We start from the raw sequence: 15,769 nt of genomic DNA on the forward strand, positions 1-15,769 counted from the left end.
CCCAGTCCTCCCCACTGATTATTTCCAAATATGCTGGAAACCCCCAAAAAACAGGCATTTAATTGCACATGGCTTTTATACAAGGAAGTGCAGTATATGCATTATTTATTGATATATGTTGTGTAGCTTGATAACCAAAAAGCAAAGGAGTTAGCACAACAAGGATTTTTGAGTCATGTAAACAAGTCATTGTATCAGCTACAGCCAGTAAGTACTAACACCCCACCACCTCAAAGTGATAAAAATATGAAGCAATATATGAAGCTGATTGATAGTATTCATGATGAATTGTTAGAAGATGCAAAGCACAAAATCAAACAGGTAATAAGAATGCATATGTGCATGTGGGAAATTCCTACTTAGTCTACATGATTTAAAGTAAATTAAGTGTTGAAAGTTCAATACATCACTGCATTCAAGAAGGAAAAGTTTATACACATATCTATGTTGTGATACCAACACTGATTATTCTATATATTAAAATATTGTAAATGGGTGTTGTGGTATTGTAAGTGCTTTATCATGCACTATGTAGTGGGCTCATAATAAAGATTGCCCATATTTTTTGCAAAAACTCAATTAAAGCGGACACCTTAAAACTGCCTTGGAAAATATCCTCCATCTCAAAACAACCATCTGGTGGTAATTTGCAATGAGTGTTGGTCCACTAGTAAGTATCAAGTAACAAGGAACAATATGTGTATTTGAGACAAAACTGAAATTTTCCGTTTTGTTCATCTTTATACGTATTACGTTAAGGTGGCACTGAACTGATTAAAGCAGCCGCACAGAGTTAATTGTACAGCATGTTTGTGGTAATGTGCGAACAAACGTGGAAATTCTTAGACCACAGCGAAGCGTCTCAGTTGACTAACAGAACAAGCTCTGTCAGACCACCCAGCTACTTTTGTTGATACAACTAACGTTATTCACGTTTTAAAACTATTAGCTTGTCACAACTCTGGTTAATTCACTGGTGCCTTCAGCTGTCCACCTTGCTGTTGCTGAGGGGCACCTTATGTCTCCTTTAGAACAATAATGTACTGTAATATACTAATTTATATTGTGTTTGCTTCTTTTTCTTATAAAAATAGCTATGCCTACTAACTCGTAACTGTTCTATCATACATGAATGTTGTATTAGAGTGACTGTTGTATTATAGTATATCTCGAGTCAGCCAAGGGGTGTGTAGCTAGTTAAACCAATAATGATCTTGTTTACTGTTAAATAGCAGATTGTTAAGAGGTAGGGTCTCTGTACTGTTTTGCTATTAGTCCATCTATAGATCTTTATTTGGTGAGCATGGTCGCAAACTAGAATATACCGGATCCCAATCATGAAGATGCAGATATCTAGCAAGTGTACCTATGAAGCGTATCCGAAATCCAGCTCTGAAATAATTCTGTGGTGTCTAAATATGCTGCTGTAAGAAAGCGTTAATACGGAAAATTAATGCCTCGATATGGTTTCGTTGGATGAAGAAGAAGACAAGTAGCTTGATTGAAGATGAAAGAAGAGATAAGACGCAGAGGGCCTACACTCGTTGCAATTCCAAAAGGTACATCCCACTGGTGAGTTTGTTATTGTGGCGTAAAATGGTAGCCGTGTGCTGGTTCCTTTGGCCTCTAGCCTTGCGATTGTGGTCAGTGAGTGAGGCAGTGAGACTAAAATTCGAGTTTTGGCAATTTTTAAAAATTTATATCAGGCCACTTGTATTTAATGCTTTTTTATGTATTATATGGATTAGTATTATTCCGTAAAGGTGATTTTCATCACGTAAAATGTCTCTATGATAATTTTTAAAGGTGGAATTTTAGGCAGCGCAAAATTTTCACCTGGAACCTTACTTAAATGGTACTACTGTATCATTTGATATTCTTTTTCATATTATTATTCATGTTATCCACTTTTTTGTGCTAAAAACTATATATCCCATATTCTACAGGTCACTAGCTACCCTACAGCGTGATAAATTTCTAAGTTCTCTTCACAGTTCTCAAAGTTCTCTTCACCATCACTACAGTTCCATATACTAAAGAAGTCATTTAACAATATAATTATGGAATTCCATTGTGTGAGTTTCTTTGGGTTTTGTATAGCAGTTTTTGATAAGGAAGAAGCAGCACTTCTTACCCTTATGCACCTACGTATCAGTGTTGTGATCCACTCTAGGCAACAACAGGCTGTAGGAAGGGATTTGAAGTTTAAAGTGTGCCCAAAGGTGGGTAATTTGAACAAAGTGTTAAAAAGCTCTGACTTGTGACACGTGATAAAACCCAAGCTCTATGTCAAATCCTTACTTATTGCCACATGTGGGGATTTGGCCTAACAATTTATCCCCCAGGCTGGAGAAATGCCCACACCCTCCCCATACCGGAGGGAGTGGGACTTAACAAATGATAGGTGCATTAGATCACGTATATCATTTCTGCATGGTGAGTCCTTCCTGTAAATGTGCTACTGTGATTTACTACAAGTGACCATATAAGCGTGCTCTCACGGAAACGGAGTTTAGCTAAGTGATCGCGCTGATACCAGAGATTATTCATTGTTATGAAATTAGTTTCTACAAACCATTTCCTTTCCACACAAAGCCTAAAGTTGGGTGGGGTCAGTAAAATTACAACTATTTGTAAGTGCCATATTGTCTGACCAATGTGTAAACAACTTTGCTTTATGCCGACCAGACTACTGACAACCCATGATTTTCAATACACCTTGCAGCTATATGACTTGATGTGTGCATGCAAGATAGCTCTCTATGTGGTGAGTGAAATTATCTGAAATAACTGATTTGTGAGTGCCTCCATATGCCACATGTTGCTTGTGGGAAGTCATATGCAGTCATCTTCAGTATGGTATACCCAATGGATGCAATACTAACATGAACAACACTGCATGATGACAACAAGGACTAAGAGTTGACTCCTGAGATTACAACTACACATGTAGTATGACAACAACTACTCAATATTAGGAATAATCTTGTACACAACCAGAGCAATCACATAAATTAGGGGTGTAGCCAGAAAATTTCTGATGGGTTGGTTTACTTGATGCCCTGTATACAGATGAAACATACTTCCATCAATGAGAGACATTAGCAGAAAATATTAATAAAGTGTATACACACAAGATCTACAGCTAGTGTTGAACAAATGATGCTACATGCAATGACTGGCTAAATTATAGTTTGTACTCTTGCAGGTATCCTGTATCCAATCTACTGATGATCATGGTGGCAGACAGCACCAGTATACAGATGTCTCAATACAATATTGGCAGTACCTGGCACATGTATATTCTATGAGTTAATGCTCATACAAAAAAAACTTGACCTTAGGTGATTGTAGAAAGTTATTTGTAAACTTAACATTCCAGGCTTCATTACTTTTTGCTTGACTTTGGCACACTTTACTTCACCGATTCAGACTCAGCAAGCTATTTACTGACACTAACCTATCTTACTGGACACCATCCACATTATTTCTCAATTCAATCCAACTGCATGGCATTCTCACTTGTCACATCAACTTTTTGCTCCATTTTCAATGTCAAATGTATCCCTCTTGCAACTAGGGAAAATTTCCCCTCACACTCATGTGATATTGTCAAGGAACTTATTCAAGCCTGTGTTAAACACTGTAGTATGTATACTAAATGTGTTAGGTTGTTTGTTTATTACTTTAAGTCTTACTTAGACTACAACAAGTTTGATACTGAAATTTGATTGGCTGAAAACGTGGTCTCTAAATCTCGTAGAGCCACGGTCATGTCCAATAGAGACCACGCTCTGAGGCGATACGAAACACAATAATTACGTGCCTGTAACATTGGCAACGCATGGGCGTTTAAATGGCTAGTAACAGCCGTACTGAATTAGAGGGAGGTGTAATGGGCTTGTTTGTACTAATCAACACTACATTACTTGCTTACAAGCAGCTGTCGAGGCACAACAACAGCAACAATGAGTTGTAGTCCACTCGCTGAGTCCAGTACTTCAATACATAGCACGCGCCTGTAACATTGGCAACGCATGGGCGTTTAAACGGGTAGCAACAGCCACGCTGAGGTCCTGTCATGTCGGGAGGTGTAAGCCTTAGGTAGAGTATCGAGCGGTATGGATCATTAAGACATGGTCACCATGCCATGTTTTCTGCATTGATTGTAAGTGCTACAATATCATCTTGTTGCATGGTAAATTATATTCAGTAGGGTAAAGCAATGTTTTATAAGTGCAGCTATCTATATACTTACTTTTACAGTAGTGTAAGTGCCTCAAATAAATTTGCGACATCTATATCTGTACCTGTAAGGACTGTGTTGATACAGAAAATTAAACTTTAATGTGGTAGAAGAAGATGATGACTAGAAAGCTGAGATTATAAAGATGAAAGGTAAATGCAAGAAACAGGACAGATGATTGTCACAACCTGAAAGTATGTACATCTCTAAAGCAAGTTTATTATTGTGATGTAAAATAGTGGTTAATGCAGGCATTGTTTATTGAGTTTTATACTTGTACTTCTGTAAAGGCTTTCTTTTAGTTTTAATGATTTTAGGTACACTAAGAGTCTTTTCAAGATGTTATATTTCATTGTGTAAAATATTTATCTAATCAAAAACAGCCAAGTTGTAAAAAAAGGGTGCAGCTTCCAAAAAAGCCAGGGTGAAAAAGATGTGAAATCCAAGGTGGCAGCCAAGAAATGACTATGATGGTAGGTTAATGTCAAATTTTAATAACACAAATTCAGGTGAATTTGGCACCAAAACTAGTGAGACTTGGAGGAGGCAACACAAATTCACCGAAATTATCATTATTAAAAATTTTGCCATTAACCTACCATCACAGCCATTTCTTGGCTGCCACCTTGGATTTTTTTGGAAGCTGCACCCTTTTTTACATAATAGTTAGACGTCAAGAACCCATTGGTTCTTGACATCTAACTTATTTAGACTCACCATGGTAACAGAAATTTGAAATTCTGCTTTCACTACACGACAACAACTCGATAATGGCTACTATTGCTGACTCTCAGGTACAAGAACTAAAGGACTTCCTTGACAACGAACTGTTTCTATTTGTTTCGTACAGCAAAGCGGACACACCTACCAGCAACAACGTTACTCATGTTGGTCTCCCCGCTCAGACCAACTTAACAGAGACAGAGATAGATGAAATGTTTCTTCAAGCCTTTGAGGAACTCGATGACAAGAGCATGTCGAAATTACAAGGAGCTGTTGTGCCCGCCACCAAGAAAGACCGTCACGCTGTGGCTGTTTCACAGTTAAGCGACCAGTCAGCCATGGCCGGCAACAGGCCTTTTGCAAAACCCGTTTCTAGTAAGGATATCGAACAAGTTATGAAGAGTGCAGTACCAGAGAAAACGCAACAAGACAACAAGTATTGTGCCAAGTTGTGGCATGACTGGGTATCCTATCGAAGGAAAGAAACTAATGTTATTATACCTCCCTTACACAATATTACGAGCACAGAATTGCAACACTGGATGTGTCCATTTATATTAGAAGTAAGAAAGAAAGATGGTTCTGTATTTCTTCCTAACACATTGCACCACATCTGTTGTGGAATCATGAGATTCGTTAGAGCCAATGGAATACCTACAATTGATATTTTTAAGGACAAGGAGTTTGTTCAATTTAGAAAGGTGTTAGACTCAGAGATGAAAAGATTACAGTCAGCTGGAATAGGAACTACACTACGACAAGCAGAGCCAATTACATTTGCTGAAGAGGAAATACTATGGGAGAAGGGAAGTTTAGGAGACAGCACTCCACAGTGCTTGGTAGATACCATGCTGTATATGAATGGGCTCTATTTCTCTCTTCGTGGTGGTAAGGAGCACAGAGATCTTCGACACAGACCATCACAAATTCAGTTGATAGAAAATGCTGGAGAGAGACCATATCTAACTTACAAGGAGGATATTTCAAAGAATCATCCTGGTGGACTACGAGGCAGGAAAATCAAACCCAAGGTAGTGATACATCACGCAAACATAGAGAAACCAGAACGTTGCTTTGTGCGACTTTATAAATTGTATAACAGCTTGTGTCCCTCACATCGTCCTGGTAATGCATATTATTTAAAACCACTACAGAAGCCTTTGCCTGGATGTTGGTATTCAAGTCAACCTATAGGGCATACAAAACTGGGTACTACAATTAACAGGATGTGTCAAAATGGTGGCATTCTTGGTTACCGTACCAATCATTCATTAAGGGCTACGGCTGCTACTAGACTACATCAATCTGGGTGTATAGACGAACAACGAATCATGGAAAGAACTGGCCACAGAAGTGTTGAAGCGGTACGAAGCTACAAACGAGCCTCCAAACATCAGCAAGAGCAGGTATCTGATATATTAAACAATGGATGCATTGTCAGTGCAACAAAACCAAAACGGCCTCATTGTGATGATATCAATACTGAAAATACTATTGCACAAGTGAATTCCAAATCTGTACATGGTTCATTGTCTTTGGAATATTCATCTTCCTGTACTCCTGTGTTCAATATATCATCTTGCTCATCTGTCACTATCAACTATACTGGAAATAAATGAGACATTTATCATGACGTTATTGTTATTTAAGCTAGCTATATTATTGTATATACATGTCCATGTAGTGCACATAACCAGCATAATGATTTAGACTTCAACTCATTGTACCTTGACAGGTACTTTATAACAAGCCTCCCTCTAATTCAGTACCATTCCAATTAAACGCCCATGTGTTGCCAATGTTACAGGCGCGCTTAATTGCGTTTCGAAGCGGACTACAATTTGCTTGACAACTTGTTTTTGGATGTTGACAGCTGCATGTTTAAACAAGAAACGTGGTGTTATGTAGTAGAAAGGAGCGTGTTACACCTCCCTCTTGTTGAGTACGGCTGTTACTAGCCATTTAAACGCCTGTGAGTTGCTAATGTTACAGGCGCGTAATTTCCATGTTTCGTATCGCCTCAGAGCGTGGTCTCTATTGGACATGACCGTGGCTCTACGGGATTTAGAGACCACGTTTTCAGCCAATCAAATTTCAGTATCAAACTTGTTGAAGTCTAAACCTTGGTTGTTTTTGATTAGATATCACATCTTTTTGTAATTTCATACCTAAAGCCAGCCTATGGCCAGCTTTGGGTATTTCTTTTAACTTGTCTTTTTCTTTTCTATTTAAGAAGAAAATTTTTTAAATTATTTAATTGTTTAGCTATGCATGCATGCACATTTAACAGTAATTATTACAATTTTGTTGATTAATCATTAACTTAATACAGGCTGAATTGTTTGTAGCTGAATACTTTACAGGGAAATGTGTATGCAGTTAAAATTTCTACAGGAAGAATCATAGTGTAGCTGTACTCTTTGACTACATAGTGAACAGTTTGAAGTTACAGAGTGACTTGTAACCAAACTAAACTCTACGAAAGAATTACAAGATAGCTGAACTTTCTTCTGGATAGTTTTCTTGTAGGTGAACTGTCTACAGGGTGACATGTTTGTCTCTCTTCTGGGTGACTTGGTTCTATCTGATTTCTCTACAGGGTGATTTGTTTCTAACTGCTCCTTCTACAGGGTGATATGTTTTGGGCTGACCTTTCTACAGGGAGATTTGAGATGTAGCTAATTTTTCTACACAGTGACTTGTTTCTACAGTGTAGCTGATCTTTCTACAGGGTAACTGTTTCAAGCTGATCTCTCTACAGGGTGACTTGTTTCTAACCGATCTCTCTATGGGGTGATTTTTTTCAAGCTGATTTTTCTAAAGGGTGATTTGAAATGTAGCTGATCTCTTTACATGGTGACTTCTTTCTAGCTGATCTCTCTACAGGTTGACTTGTTTCTAGCTGATTTCTCTACCAGGTGACATCTTTTCTAGCTGATTCTACCTGATGTCTATACAGAGTGATTTGTTTCGAGCTGATCTCTGTGCAGGGTTTATTGTTTCTAGCTGATCGCTCTGCAGGGTGATTTGTTTCTTACCGAATACTCTACAGGGTGATTTATTTCTAGCTGAACTGTCTACTGAGAGATTTGTTTGTATAGTATCTAAACTCTCCACAGGGTGACTTACAATTTAGTTGGACTCACTACAGGGTGACTTGATCAAGCTGATCTCTCTACAGTGCCTTGTTTCAGCTGATCTCTCTACAGAGTGATTTTTTCTAACTGATTTCTCTACAGCATGATTTGTTTCTAGCTTATCTTTCTACAGGATGACTTGTTTCTAGCTGATCTTTCTACAGGGTGGATTGTCTCTAGCTGATCTTTCTACAGGGTGACTTGTTTCTAGCTAAACTCTTTACAGGGTCATAACTGATCCTTCTATGGCAGTGTGCGAAATAACTTTTCAGACATGTACTGACAAAGTGACAGGCCAATATGAGAATTGAGCAGACACCAAGGAATTTGCCTGGACATTTAAATTAAAATGTATCAGTGCATTTATTAATGTATGTATCTATTAGTGTATTGTATTTTATTTATTATTACAATGGACAATGTAAACAACTTACAGTGACAATGTTACATTTAACTGGAGAAAATGGAGTTAATTTAAATTGACATAGTGACACTATTGGTGAGTTAGTCTAAGTGATACGCTGATTACACATGAGTTACAGATAAGCTATAACAGCAAACACGGTATAACAACATCATGCACGGTCCTCTGTTTCACAATCATCACCTGATTCAGATCCAGACTCTTCACTGCTGCTTATCTGAAGCCAAGATTTCCATGCAGCTAAAGAAAACTCTTCATTATCATCATCATTTTCATCTGATTCTCTCCCAGCCCTGCTTGATGTTGTTCCTCTGGTAGAAGCAGTAACTCTCCTTGTTCTGTCCTTATACCATTCTGAAATGGCATTTGAAGGATCCCACTGATCAATTGGTGGACCACAACAATCAATCCGAAGCAGTTGATCAAGCCTGTTCTCAGTAAGATTAATACGACGGTCATTCTTTATGAACTTAAGCTGTGAAAACACCCTTTCAAGGTGTCCATTGGACAAAGGTAGACAGAACAACAATTCCACTACTCCTAAAACATTGCTCCATCGTTTGGCATCTACACAATTGAAAACCTTCCACCACACCACCTTGTAGTCATCTTGTACTAAATTGAAGTATTGTTTGCCATATTCCACCATGTCGTCCCATTCCTCTTGGACCAAAGATATGTCAATGCCAGCTTTCTCAAGAGGAATAGAAAACCAGTCACACACTGCCTCCAGTGAAGCATGACCAAATGAAGGAGTGCTGGCCCGCTCCCACCCATGGGTAGCCAAAAGCGTTACTGCTTGAGTTAAAATAAGCAACTGCTCCTCTTGCACCTTCAATCGACTAACAAGACAAGAGTCAACTGCTTCCAACCAACTTTGATAGTTTGACTTCAAAAATGCTAGGCCTTGAGTGTGGTAATGCAAGTTAACACCTTGATAAGTCACAATACTTGCCACATCTGTTGACTGAATTCGAGTGAGGACTTTCTTAACTGTAGGAAGATTTTCAACAGACTTCAATTTCATTTCATCCAGTGACCTCTTCGTCTTTACAAAGGCCTCAACTGTTCTAACAACACAGAGCTCATCCTCTTGAAGAATTTTGCAAACAATTCCCACTGGCTTTAACAGATCATGGAAGAAGGCACAACCAAGCAAGACCTTGGATTTACGCCAACGTAGAATGTAACCTTTCAACTTCTGTTTGTCAACTGATTTGACACCGCGATCTTCTGACAGTGACTTCAAATGGCTAAGGTAAGCACCAAACCTGTCAATGACTCGTGATAAAGCAGCCACCTTGTGAGCCACAAATCTGGTGCCACAAGCTCGTAAAGGCCTTGCTCCTCCTTTGTGTGGCAATTCACAATCTTCAAAACATTGTTTAAGCTCCTCCACTATTTCTTTCAATTCAGCACATTTCTTGGGAGACTTTTCGTACACATAATATATTTGTAGCAGAAACTCATCCACTGTTGCAAAGAATGTGGTCTTCAACGCATCTTTGATGGAGAGTTCTAATCTATGTGCAAGACACCAGCTTACTATAATCCATGGCATATCTCTTTCAAGGTGGCCCTTCAGTCCACCACTCCCTATATTTGCAGAAGTACCATCACACCCCAAGCCAATAATTTTCTGCTTCCATTCTGCAGGTGGGATATCTAAATAAACCATAGCTTGTTTAAAACAATCATAGAGGCCTTGCCCTGTGCCACGGCGGAGTTGTCGTACAGCAAAAAACTTGTCTCTTACAATTACCTTTCCATCTTCTGACAATCCATCAAAGAACAATACCATAAACAATTCTTCATCAATGTTTCCACAGTCTGTGCTACTGTCTACCTGGATACTAAAAAATCTAGCCTTGTTAATATCCTTCCTCAACTGGTGCCTCAGGTCTGCACCAATGAATTCAACGAACGTTGCACAAGCATGGTCATTACGATAGCTTCCTCCTATATCAACGCCGTGTCTTTCCTCTAGGTCACAAAGAGTCTTCATCTTTTTAAATGACATCTTCTCCTTTGCTATCAGGTAAGCTATTTCAAACTTTCGCTTCAATCTAGCCCTGGTCAATTCATCCATTGATGGTAGAAGTAAGGCCCTTGCTATTGGAGCGTAGTCGCAAACATTAGATGAGTGCTCCTTCTTATATAAAATCATTGCGCGCTTATGCATTTCCGTGCTGGCGTGCTCCTTGAATGATGAAGCACGGGTATTAGTTGTTCCTTCCACAAAGGCAGAGTTATAGTTCCGCATTGATATTAACCGCTCTTGGAACTGACCACAGATACTGCACTTTAACTTTGACACGTGCTCGCGGTCCCCAGCAACAACGACGAATTTCAGCCATAGGGTGGTGTCTAACGTTTTATCATTCTCTCGAATCCATTTTTCCACCGTCTTCCTTGTAACACTTCTATTACTTCCTTTTTCCTGCCTTTCTGCCATGGTCGGACATTTTTTCCGGACAAAGTTAATTATGCCCTGCCAAATGATGTAATTGTCCGGAAATTGTCCGGTGTCCGGACGTTATTTCGCACACTGCTATGGGGTGATTTGTTTCAAGTTGGTCTTTCTACAGGGCATGATTTGAAATGTCTGATCTCGCTACATGGTGACTTGTCTCTCTACAGGATGACTGGTAGTTGATTTCTCTACAAGGTAACTTCTTTTTGGCTGAACTCTTATTTTGTTTCAAGTTGATCTCTCTACAGGGTGATTTGTTTCTAACTGAATTTTGTACAGGGCGGTTTGCTGATCAGTCTACTGCAAGTTTTGTTTGTAGCTAAACTCTCCACAGAGTGACTTGAAATGCAATTGGAATCTCTACAGGGTGATTTGATCAAGCTGATCTTTCCAAATGTGCCTTTTTTTTCAGCTGATCTCTCGATAGAGGGATTTTTTTCTACCTGATCTCTCCACAGCGTGATTTGTTTCTAGCTGATCTTTCTACCAGGTGACTTGTTTCTAGCTGAACTCTTTAAAGAGTGACTTGATTCTAGCTGATCTCTACAGGGTGACTTGTTTCTAATTGATCCTTCTATGGGGTGATTTGTTTCAAGCTGATCTTTCTACAGGGTGATTTGAAATGTAGCTGATCTCTACAGGGTGATTTGTTTCTGGCTGATTTCTCTACAGTGTGGCTTCTTTATAGCTGTACTCTCTAGAGGGTGACTTGCTTCTACCAGATCTCTCTACAGGGTGATTTGTTTTGAGCTGGTCTCTCTATAGGGTAATTTGAAATGTAGCTGATTGCTTGACAGGGTTACTTGTTTCTAGCTGACCTCTCCACAGGATGACTTCAAATGTAGTTGAACTCTTTGCAGGATAACTTGCTTCCAGCTGATCTCTCTACTAAGAAATTTGTTCGTAGCTAAACTCTCCACAGGGTGGCTTATTTCTAGCTGAAACACTCTATAAAATGTAGCTGAACTTTCTATAGGATGACTTGTTTCTAGCTAAACATTCTACAGGGTGATTTGTTTCTAGCTGATCTCTCTTCGTGGTGAGTTGCTTATATAGCTGCATGAACTCTCTATACATAGTGACTTGTTTCTAGCTGATCTCTGTACATGGCAGCTTGTTTCTACTGTACTCTTCTACCTGATCTCTCTACGGGTTGATTTATTTCTAGCTGATCTTTCTTAAGGGTGATTTGTTTCTAGCTGATCTCTCTACAGAGTGATTTGTGTGACTTGTTTCTAGCTGATCTCTCTACAAGGCAAATTGTTTCTACTGAACTTTCTACATGGTGACTTAAAATGTAGCTGAACTCTCTGCAGAGTGACTTGTTTCTAGCTGATCTTTCTACAGGGTAATTTGATGTCTAGCTGATCCTTTCCACAGGGTAATTTGTTTCTAGCTCTACAAGTTCCAGCTGATCTCTCTATAGGATGTCTTGTTTCTATGTAGCTGATCTCTCTACAAGGTGATTTGTTTCCAGCTGATCTCTCTACAGGATGATTATGTAGCTGATCTTTCTACAGGGTGACTTGTTAGCCGATCTCTCTACAAGGTAACTTGTTTCCAGCTGAACTCTCAACGGAGTGACTCGAAATATGAACTCTCAACAGGGTGACTGGTTTCTAGCTGATCTTTCTAAAAGATGAATTGTTTCAAGTTGATTTCTCTACAGGCTGACTTGTTTCTAGCTGATTTCTCTACAGGGCGACTTGTTTCTAGCTGAATACTCTTACAGGGTGATTTGAAATGTGGTTTAACACTTTGTAGGGTGGCTTGTTGAGCTGATCTCTATACAGAGTGACCATTTTGTAGTTAAGCTCCATACAGAGTGGCTTATAATTCTCTACAAGACATAGATGAATGCTTTAATAGAGTAATTTACTTCTTAGTTGACTGCTCTATTAGGGTGACTGCTCTATTAGAGTATCTCGATCTTGCACTTGCTATACCGAGTTGAATTTGGTGTTATAACTCTAGATTAGATTATCAATTTTTGTCAAAGACATGGGTACAGAGAAGGCATTGCCTGTAAAAGTGCTCCCCACCCAAACATACAAATACACGTACACAACACATTAACAATTATAATAACAGACAAAAACAGAACAGTTTAAAATGCACAAAAAGAAAACACCAAAGAGTAGTCCATAATGCAATTGGATTTGACAGTTGGAGAATGCAAAGGGGAATTGTGTTCCATAGGAAGGGAGTGTTAGCAAAATAAAGAGAAACAGCTAGGATTAATAGTTAGGATGGGATACATAATGTTATTGGATGAGATCTAGTGATGGTGGTAGAAAACTAAAAATATCTAGAAAACAAGATGGCAACTCTGTTATGTAAGATATTATGAGTCAAACTGATAGAAAAGAAAGATCTCCTGGTATGCAACTCTGTCGATTTAAATCCAATTCTTCTACACCATTGAGCCTTTCTAAGATAATTATTCCATCTGTACACCGATTTCCAAAGTGTTACTCGGCTTTTCTGATAGGTGTGGCAAGTAAACTTTTTTAATTGGCTAATCTTGATTGCATAATTGTTACACATTGTTGGTCTTTTGGTTGTACCTTTGTGGCCTTTAGCTCAATTTCTTTCAAACCACAAAAGGTTTGAGGTTCAATAATTAACCTATCCATACACTGATTTTCAGCTTCTTCCCATAAGCAGTTTACCCTGTAGGCATGACAACATATTGGTGTTATTTTCCATGAGTAATTGCTAATAACTCCTTGACTGTTTATCATACTCCAGCCAAACTTGGCACCGAGATGCACTTTTATACCCCTCTTCTGTGTGCCAAATTTCAAGACAATCAGGTAATTATGGCATTTGCATTTTATGGCAGTTTTTGTGAGTGTGAAAAAACAAAGAAACTAAGCCAATTTTTAAGTCTCATATTTCAGGAATGCTTGAAGCGATTTTGCTGAATATGGAGTACTGATGTTGGTGGGCTGTTCACACTAAAAATCGTCATGTTTCGTAAAGGCAGCACAGAGCTCCGAGTGTGTGAAAATCACGTTTTCTTTCTTCCTGTCAATAACTAAATTGCTGTCAAATTCAGTGCAAGGATTGTTGTTATCAGATATACACTTGACTGCATTATTAAAAATTTACGTGACTGCTCTAGTAGAGTATTGGATAACCCACCCACGTATAATAATCACGGAGTGAAAAACCACCTTGCAATGAAATCTTCAGCACAGATTAAGCTTCCTAGCCTATACTGAGTGTAATAAGTACAGATTTTATCAGCAACAAGCAGTGCACACCTGAAAACCTAACCGAGTGCAATCTTGTATGGCTTCATGTGTGTAATGGCATTTTGGCAAGAAGAAGCACTTCAAAATGTCACGTGTGTAATAAAATACATTCAGCTACTACATGTTTGTGTTCAAGGGTGAATGCAAGTGCATGTACACTCGTCTACACAGGTGTAGGCTGGCAAGCCATGTTTGCATGAATGTAGGCTGCTGGTAAGCTGTATACTGTAGTGATGGGTTGTTGTATGACCTATTTGCGTTATTAATTGTACATAGCTATAGTGTACATGAACGTACATATCTTTATGATTTCCACTGTTATTAAAAGTCTCATCAGAAGCAGTCAGTATGGTAGCCATGTGATACGCTATTAATTGATTGTTTATACTTGAATGTTTGACACGCATGGTACAATTTGCAATATACTGTACATACAGTAGACTATTTTGTTTATAATCAGATATCGTAATCCTGGTCTATGACTCTTTAAGGTTAGTTCTGAAACTGATAAAGTCCTGAAGAAAATTACACAGATTCATGGCACTGCCTTGCAGTGTTACTCTGTACATCTTAACAGTTGTACATGTGCCCATCCCAAACTAATGAGAGTTCTTGTCATCATTCATTACACGGCAAGTTAATGACTAAACATAAAAAAGAAACCTTACAAGTTGTTTAATGTCACAAAAACCCGCAGTAGGACTTCCTTATTTGTTGCCATCGTCGATGTCATGGATGTACTTAAGTTAAGGCAGCGGTATACCGGAAACCTATCTAATGGGAAGCCTTATGAAGTGAAGCCATAATATTACCACAAGAATTTGCTTTATTAGATCACGAGATTACACTAACGTAATAATAATTTGGCTATGCTGTGTGTTAAAGCACGTGGTTTTGTTGTAAGAAGAAATTCATCGTTGTTTAATGTGTAGTAGTAAAGAAGACATTCACAAAAGTAAGTAGAGTAGTATAGAAACTTAGTTTAAGGGGATTCGTATCCTTTGCGCGAAATTTTGGCAGCAAGGGTAATTTGTGGTTTTAGTTTGGTATCCCAAATAGTCAGGACAGTTTTTCTGTGTCAGTTTTCTTTAGTATATTAGTGAGTTAGACCTCTGTATTTGTGTTAGCTTGTGTAATATACGTAGGCGTAGTGACCAGTAGTGTAAAGAAACGGCTTCTATTGCTGTAGTGAGTAATATTCGTGATGCTTCCACAACTTTACGATACCACGAAAATTGTAATGGTTAATAACTCTTGTGTGTTGAGAGCTACCTAGTCTTCTCTGTTACTGGGCACTAGCTAGTAGCCTATACTAATGTACAGTGTGGTGATCACAGATCTGTAGGCGCTCCCTTCGTTGAAATTTGACACCAAGTGGTTATTTTGAAGGTGCATTTTACCTGTAGCGTAAGTTGGTAAGTAAAGACCCCACTTCTCTGAACTTGTAGCCAGTAGTAGAGGGTACATTACTTCTTCAATTGCAATTTAACTTGTGTATGTAACCTG

The 15,769-nt window shown here is 38.7% G+C and overlaps 1 protein-coding gene across 1 annotated transcript in view; it reads left to right on the forward strand.

The window, feature by feature from the left end:
* Positions 1–15,769, forward strand: part of LOC136258997 (uncharacterized) — an 81,070-nt gene that overhangs the window by 55,488 nt on the left and 9,813 nt on the right. Inside the window, exon 9 of the mRNA XM_066052405.1 lies at positions 127–321. Within this exon, the coding sequence (XP_065908477.1) occupies positions 127–321 (195 nt within the window). The remainder of the gene's footprint in view (positions 1–126; positions 322–15,769) is intronic.

The sequence above is a fragment of the Dysidea avara genome, chromosome 1 (genome assembly GCF_963678975.1).
Source record: "Dysidea avara chromosome 1, odDysAvar1.4, whole genome shotgun sequence".
Classification (NCBI taxonomy): domain Eukaryota; kingdom Metazoa; phylum Porifera; class Demospongiae; order Dictyoceratida; family Dysideidae; genus Dysidea; species Dysidea avara.